Source organism: Pistacia vera, unplaced genomic scaffold (genome assembly GCF_008641045.1).
Source record: "Pistacia vera cultivar Batoury unplaced genomic scaffold, PisVer_v2 Contig754, whole genome shotgun sequence".
Taxonomy (NCBI): Eukaryota; Viridiplantae; Streptophyta; class Magnoliopsida; order Sapindales; family Anacardiaceae; genus Pistacia; species Pistacia vera.
In genome coordinates this window covers 733,162-741,317 of record NW_022196617.1, presented here as the reverse complement: position 1 = coordinate 741,317, position 8,156 = coordinate 733,162, and the positions used below count along the sequence as shown (strand labels likewise).

Sequence of the window (8,156 nt, the reverse complement as noted above, 5' to 3'; positions counted from 1 at the left end):
TTTATGATAAATTTGGTATGGTTGTGTTGTGGCGATGGCGCCCCTTAAATACTTAAATATAGATATCCAGAGGGGTCAGGTGCCCCCTTAAAATGTAAAATTCATTTTTACCCCTAGTATTTTACTTTTTTAGGCCCCTCTAAAATTTTAAAATTTATTTTTTAACTTAATATTTTAGCCCATTACAAATATGCCCCTCCTGCTTTATTCTATTAATTTTTAAGTTTCTCTCATGTCTAACTCTAAAATATTAATTAGCCTAAATCTTTTATATGTGGTTTTATATTATGTGAATTTATCTTTATTTTATTTTATTATTTATTGCATTTTTTTGTATTATTCTTCAAATTTGATTTAAATTCTGTTACGTTTAATTTGACCAAAAAAAAAAAAAAAAATTTAACTTACTTCCACATCAGTAATGAATCACTTTTACGTTTAATTACATTATAAAATTTAGAACATAATATTTGTATAGTATTATATATAGCTTTGGAGAAAATTTCAAGGAATATTTCAATAGATGGATTAAAGAATTAAACATTTAGCTTTGATACTTGTGAATAAGAAGTTAATGCAGTTTTCTCCAAGCAATTTCCATATTCTTTTCTGCATGTACACTCTTGTTTTGGCCAAAATTAACTTTGATATATGCTAGTTGAAGAAAGAATGTAGTTTTCTCCAAGCAATTCCCATATTCTTATCCTTTATGCATGCTCTTTTTCTTTTGCCAAATTTTGCTTTGATGTTAGTTAAGGAATGTACTTCTCTATCTCCAACTCTCAAAGCAATTCCTATATTCTTGTTTTCCTTTATGCATTCACTACTTTTTCTTTTCAAAATTTGCTTTGATTCGTGAAGTGATGAAGGAGCCATTGCAATGCTTTACAAAGTTGTTTCGGTAATATAAATATTAAGAAGTCAAATTCTAGTGATTTTAGTGGTTTTTGTCCTTCTATTTATTATTATTATATATATATTTTAACCAAGAATGTTCGGACCAGCTTAAGTGCACATCAACTAATCATTTGGACCCTAAAACTATTGACTGAGTAAGAGCTCCAACAGTCACTCCTATTAGGAGCCGAAGTGAATCAAACTTATGACTTTTTAAACAATACACCCAAAAGTCCTAATTGATCAATCGACTATTTAGTGGTGGTTCTGTACCTCTATTTTTTGTTAAGGCAGAAATGGAATTGCAAATATGAAACATACATGCCAAACAGGCTCTTCTTCCAAGGTCGAAAAAGCAAAAGTGGATAGTGGAAATTATTCCCAATGTCCCCAAAAGGTTTGAACAGAATTTTGTTTTAGGGTTTTTCAAAGCATTCCTTTGCGGGCTTTGCCCAATAATTTAAGTACTTTGAATAGTAAAAGCAATTAATTTATAGGTGGTTCCAAGTTCCAACATTCTCCTTTAAGGAATGAATTTATAGTGGTTATAAACTCCTTTGTTAAAGATGCCATTTTTTCTTTGTTAAAGAGCCATTTTTTCTTTGTTAAAGATGATCTAATTAGTTATTCCTCTGGGAAGACATCCATAAAGTTCAGCAAATAATCCTTGTCAAATCATAATAACATAACAAAACCCATAAAAATACCAATTTTTTAGAACTAAATTAAACAAACCAATTAGAAGACTATTTCTATGGTAATAATATATTTTCCCTACATTAAAACCATAATTATCAAGTTTAGGGGAAAAAAATAAAAACTTCATAATTTTTTTTACATATAACGAGTTAAATTAAATTTGTATAAGACAGACCTTATTTACTTATAATCTGAGTATTCTATTTATCTTGTTTTTGAGTTTGATAATTACATTAATAATTTAGAAATTACATAAATTGATTAGGGTATAATTGCAAACTTATAAAACCTTGTGGATTTTTTAAACTTTCAGGGAGGGCGCTGGCCCACCCTGGGCCAGTGCTGGCTCCGCCACTGAATTATAGAAACGATAGAAGCTAAGAGATTTCACAAAATACGGCTGTACCAGAATGGAATGAATCAAATTGATATCTCAATCATTGAATTGGTATCATGTACCAGAATGGAATGTAAGACAATGCATGTTTACATTTTCTTGTTTTCACATATCAGGCGCAACATACCATAAATAATTGAGTAATATGTTTTTTGTATAGTATTATAGATAGCCTTGGAGAAAATTTCAATGAACCTTTATTAGATGCACTAAAGAATTAAACATTTAGCTTTGATACTAATCAAGGAATGCAGTTTTCTGCAAGCAAATCCCATGTTCTTTTCTTCACGCACCCTCTCTTGTTATTGCCGAATTTATATACCTTTGATATATGCTAGTTGAAGAATGTAGTTTCTCCAAGCAATTCCCATATTCTGTTCCTTTATGCATGCTCTTTTTCTTTTTCCAAATTTTGCTTTCATGTTAGTTAAGGAATTGAATGTACTTCCCTCCAATTCTCCAAGCAATTCCCATATTCTTATTTTCCTTTATCCATACATTACTTTTTCGTTTCAAAATTTTGCTTTGACGTTGGTGAAGCAATCGTAGTTTTTCTCCAAGCAGTGGAGTGTTGGTAATATAAATTAAAATAGGTTGAAACTTGATGGGTAATAAATGAGGTTAAAACATTGTTGAAAATAATAATATAATTAAATGTGATTTAAGTGTTTTTTGATCCCTTTATTATTATTTTTTTTATCACCAGGAGTGTTCGAGCTAATTTATATACACGTTACTCAATTAATCTTCTAAGACCTTGAAAGTCCGACTAGGTAATCCTCCGATGACCACTCTTATAAGGTATTCCTTATTTTTGGTTAACGTAGAAATGAAATTGCAAATATGAAATATACATGCCAAACAAGCTGTTCTTCCAAGATGGAAAAAGCAAAAGTGGACAGTGGAATGTTCCTTAAAGGTTTGAGCAGAACTTTGCTTTAGGGTTGCCCATAATTCATCCGGTGTTTTAAAATACTAGAATTTACCCACTCTGAATTTAATAAACATTTACATAATCGGTTAAGTAGGAGGATTTTTCTATTTAAAAGTAAGAGTACCCCTCATTTTGATATTGTTCTAGTTTAGCCCAAATTCTGCTTCCGAACCGTGTCTGTTAAATTCAAAGGATGTATATCCTAGTACTTTAAACTGCATACTGACCTTAAACTAGTAGACCTAAACTCGAGGAGTTAAATACATTTAACTCAGTATAAAAAGATAAAATTTTAATTGATATGTACACCCTTAAAATAGCTAGCAGCAGTTGTTTTTCTGTTTTGCAACAATTCAATCAGTACATGATACAACAACATAACATGAACTGAATACAACAATCAATACATGAAACATAGAAAATTAAGATGTTGAGAACAACACCATAACATGAATTGACATTTTATACCATGAATCTTTCCTTTTCATTGTATTGTTCACTTAAACCCAAATGAGCCATGAGAAGCCAAACATGAGTGACCAACTCTCCTCCTTTCCAAAGCTGTTGAGCATGATCTTTCCATCCACAGCTATTTGCAGCATATGTTAACATTTCAATCCACACTTCACTTATCATCCTCCATTTATCTTCACATTTCCAATGTTTTTCAGATTCCAACGAATTCAATTTTTTAGCTAGCTTGCATCCATCAGATAGCACCGATTGACTTATGGACCTTCTATACACCATTTCAAGCAACTTTCTGCTAATAACATCCATGGAGGCACTCTCTTTCTGATTGTCTTTTTCGAAAAATTGCTTCACATGGGCACATGTATCTCTATATCTTATCTCACCAATCCCTTTCGGCATCATAAATGGACATAAGACTAGAAGATACATCATGTAATTTGATAAGCATTTGCTAATTTTGCCCACTTGGTGACCTTCCTTTGCATCTCCAGGTTTCTCAGCACCTCCAGATTTCTGAGGATCTGCAGGTTTCTGAGCTTCTCTACTTCCCTCAGCATCTCCAGGTTTCTCAGCACCTCCAGATTTCTGAGGTTCTGCAGGTTTCTCAGGAAAGTCAACTTCGTAACAAACAGTAGTAGCAATATGCCAAATCAGAAGGCTGTGATCAAAATCTAAATCAACTGTGCTCCACTTGAATTCTTCAAGCTCATACTTTTCTTCAAGCACGTAATCACCTCTCTGAGCCAAAAATTCCTTGCAGGAATTTATAGTATAGCTGTCTTTCATTTTTTCAGCCTTTTCTTTTATCTGCCCGAAGATTGCTTCTCGCAAATCATCATCGATCTTTTCCCAATTCAAATGGTTGTACTCTTGAAAAAATTGTCTGATGTAAGGCAATTTCTGAAAATCAGCAAACAGGCCTTTTGCTTGCATCTCTTTAAGGCAAAAACTTATCAAGTTGTACTGTGCCATGGATTCCGACCACCTCTTTCGATAGATCAAAACTGACTCCTGTGCTGTGGATTCAGACGATCTCTTTGTATTGATCGGAAGTAACTCCTGTGCCTGTGATTCAGTCCACGCCTTTCGATGGATCAAACGTGATTCAATATAAAAGATAGCCTCAAGAATTCGCTTAGTGAGTGGTTTTTGGTTCTTGATCAGCCAGAGTTTTGTCCAATCAGAGAAAACAAGTTTAACAGACGAGTAAAGCTCAAGAAAAACAACCCCGGCCAGAAGAGTGTAAGTAATCGAGACGTCATTTAGATCAGGATAATCACGCAAATCAATCAAAATTCTGAAGAGAATGAATGCAGCAAGACAAGAAAGGAAACTGATGCAGCGGAGAAGAATCCCCAATCGAGAATAAACAAAGGAGGCCTTTGTGTACAGCACATCATACATAAAACCGAGCTCAATTGCCACCAACGTGAAGGCATCTCTAGCTGACTTGCTGTGAATGATGTTGTAGCAATCCGCCCGTTCACTGAGGCCGAGAAGTAAGTTTGAGAAGAGATACTCCAATCTCTTGAACAAAAAATGAGCGTCAAGATAATGCTGAAGTTCTTTTCTTTCTGAATGTCCGGCTCGGAACTTCCGGATATTCTCGATCTGTATTTTTCTCTCGAAACCTTCGGTTTCCATTCTCATCAAAGCATTTTCTGCAATTGGATTAGCAGAAAGCAAGGCCTCCTTAAACTGCTGGGAGCTTGCAGACCTGAGCGCATAAGTCCTTTCTCCATACTTGACAATTCCAGTAACGAATACCGGAATGGATAAAAATGTAAGGGCTGTAAAGCTCCAAGACCGGAAGGAGACGTAAACTGCAACTCCAACTTGAACAACAAGACTGAGAAAGTGCCTTGACCACAACTCATTGTCTTCTAAAGAGTAAGCCGTGATACTATCTGGACCACCGAGGTTTATGAGCAGAAACGGCGCCCAAAATGCTTGGAGTATGTTATTTGCTTTAGTGACATTATTGTTATTGTCTTCTTGGATGCTTGCCAGGTTGCCCAGGGCAACAGTTGCCACCCAATCTGCTGACAAGTATGCTGACCAAACAGCAAACTTGATCAGAATCCTTGGATCGCGTTTTCGCCGTGTGCCAAATACTACGAGGATGATTTGTACCATAAGGCTAAGTTGAATCAGTACTCGAACTTCCCATCCATTCCAAATTTTGCTAATTCTATCAGAAAATAGACGTGTGATCTTCATATCTTACTCTATGCTGAAACTGCAAGCATGAAAATATTATGAAAAACACGAAACAAAACAAAACCCGAAAATCTGATGTTAGTGTTTAATAACAATATAAAACTCATAATTATGTAACACCCTATAGCAGCATATATAGAAATCAGAGCAGAATATATAGAAATCAAGACACTGGTACCTGGTAAGAAAAAAGGAAAAATTAAAGAAGTTAAAGAAAAACAATAGCTGCAATTAAGGCTTAATCTGCGGTTGCTACATAACTAATGAAATAATCACCGACTCCATAATCTTGTATTTCCCAAAAATGTTTGATAAGCCTCTTCTAACTCTGACATTAACTACAAGCTCAATATTTTGATCTACCTACAAAACAAGAAATTATTACAACATAGCAAAGCTACCAAGTATTACTAAGCTACATTTTACCTTTTTTTTTAATTTGTATTATTAATTCTTAACCATATTGGTTCAATGCCATATTCAATAATGAATTTAAAAGAGATATCAGAGGTGATTATTTTTTATGTCAATTCAGTAGTTTCTAAATCATTGGATTATCAACTCTGTACGTGATATATAGTGCAAAAGAGCAAGTCTTTTTGCATTATTTTCGTAAATAAAACAACCAACTAACCTGGAAATGATTGAAGATACCACAGGTATGTTGAGCTATCCCTGAAGTTGCTTCAGCTAACAACTGAGGCAATTCAATTCTTAAGGCCATTTATAATAATAGAAAAGCAAAAGAAGAAGGAAAAAAAGGCTAACAAACAAGTATTAGAAATAGTACATGCATGGAGCATGGATTATTCTCATTAAAGAATAACTTGTGCTCTGGGGTTGGAACAAAAAATGAAGTGTGGACTTGAGTTTCGAATTAATTTCTACTTCATGTCGTCCAATAATTTTGCCTAGAAGTATCATCATTTTTGGAGTATTTACTGATTTAGTTTTCAAAATACAGTTTTCAGAAAATGCTAGTGGACTATTTGTTGAATATGATCCATACTTTGTATCGGCTTGACATATTATCGACCTAATTAGTAATTGAGTTTATAATTGATTTGTAAAAATTTGGGCCTAGAACGGGTTAACCCAAATAGGATTATGGCTACTATTATATAATATTGTAATAGTAGAAAAAATGTAGTGTGAGAAAAGAAGGGAGAGAAGTGTGAACTGTCGTCATATATATTATATTACTATAGCTTTTTAAAACTTTTATAAAAATTTGGGCCGAGAACGGGTTAGCCCAAATAAGATTAGGGTTACTATTATATAATATTGTCATAGAGGGAAATCTGTAGTGTGAGTAAAGAAGAGAGAGAAAAGTGAATTACCGTTATATATATAGTTCCTTAGTCAGAAATGAACTAAGGTAAATCATGTGTTCTCTTTACTTATATGCTTTAATTGTTCTGTGTTTTTTTGACCCTTTTTCAACAATATTCTTGTTTTGTTGTTTTAAGAGTGTCCATCTTTAACTTTTCCGGATTACAGTTTTATCTTTTTGGGATTCCAGGGTACAAAGAAGTGTTAATTAAAACTTGGAGGAGCTGCTTTAGCTTATGCAGGAATTGAATATTAAACTTCTTACTTTAAAGCTGGATTCTGGTGTTTGAGCAGTGAAAGAACTTGTACTTATGATAAACAAGAAAACAAGAAAGGAATTTCCTTTATCCTTTTTTCTCACTTGTTTTCCCTCGCTTCTCACACAAGTTGATCTCTTTTCACTGCATTTTTCTTTTTCTTTTATTTTTTTTCTCCCTTTCATATTTTATTCCTGTCCATTGGCTTTCCAAAGAGTATGTTATCTTGAACAGTACCTCCTGGATCCAAGGTGTTTGAGAAACTTAGATAATAGTTCAACTACATTTCCCTGTATGCGACATTAGAGTCTCATTTTAAGAATGAATAATTTGGATTTTTTTATTACTTAATGGTCCTGAAATTTTGGATTCTTCTTCAAGGATAATTGATTTCTAAGCACCAACCTTGCCACAAACTACAATTTGTAGTCCCATTTTGACTTTCAAGTTGATATCTCTCAGAACTGGAACAGCTGATTCTGGTTCCCAACTGAATTTCCCTTTGTATTTCAACACATGTGAATTAAGCTCCAAATGCTTTCATGTTTTGTCAGATTCTTCATTACTAAGCTCATTTAACTTGAATAAGCATAGGCATGCTTCTTAATGTTGTTGGGACGGTGAACATAGTCGCGGCATTCCGGGGAGCTCATCTGATTAGCAAACTTCCTAAGAAATCCACAGTGGAGATGATTACTGGACATATCAGATGCATAACACATTTTCTTGGCTTTATTTTATATTGCTTTTTATAGGATTTTGATCCCCTTGTTTATGGTAAAAAATCTCTGGCCCATATCTTCGTTTTTTTCCCCTTCAATAAAAAGCAAAAAGACTAAAGCTGCAAGAGCCCAGTAACACCTAGAAAACTTCAGAGTAGTAATTCAACCTTAAATCTGTGCAAACAATTGTCGCATATCTAAGCTTTTAGTAATTTATTTTGCAT

General features: G+C 33.7%; 1 protein-coding gene across 1 annotated transcript; it reads right to left on the bottom strand.

The window, feature by feature from the left end:
* Nucleotides 1–3,389: 3,389 nt before the first annotated feature.
* LOC116115826 lies at nt 3,390–5,537 on the bottom strand. Its single transcript, XM_031401959.1, has one exon. It carries the CDS (start codon nt 5,535–5,537, stop codon nt 3,390–3,392), a length of 2,148 nt encoding a protein of 715 aa, XP_031257819.1.
* Between the last annotated feature and the right edge of the window lie 2,619 nt (nt 5,538–8,156).

Excerpts from the sequence above, each read along its gene's own strand:
- LOC116115826 (XM_031401959.1), bottom strand. The coding sequence starts at position 5,537 with ATGGTACAAATCATCCTCGTAGTATTTGGCACACGGCGAAAACGCGAT.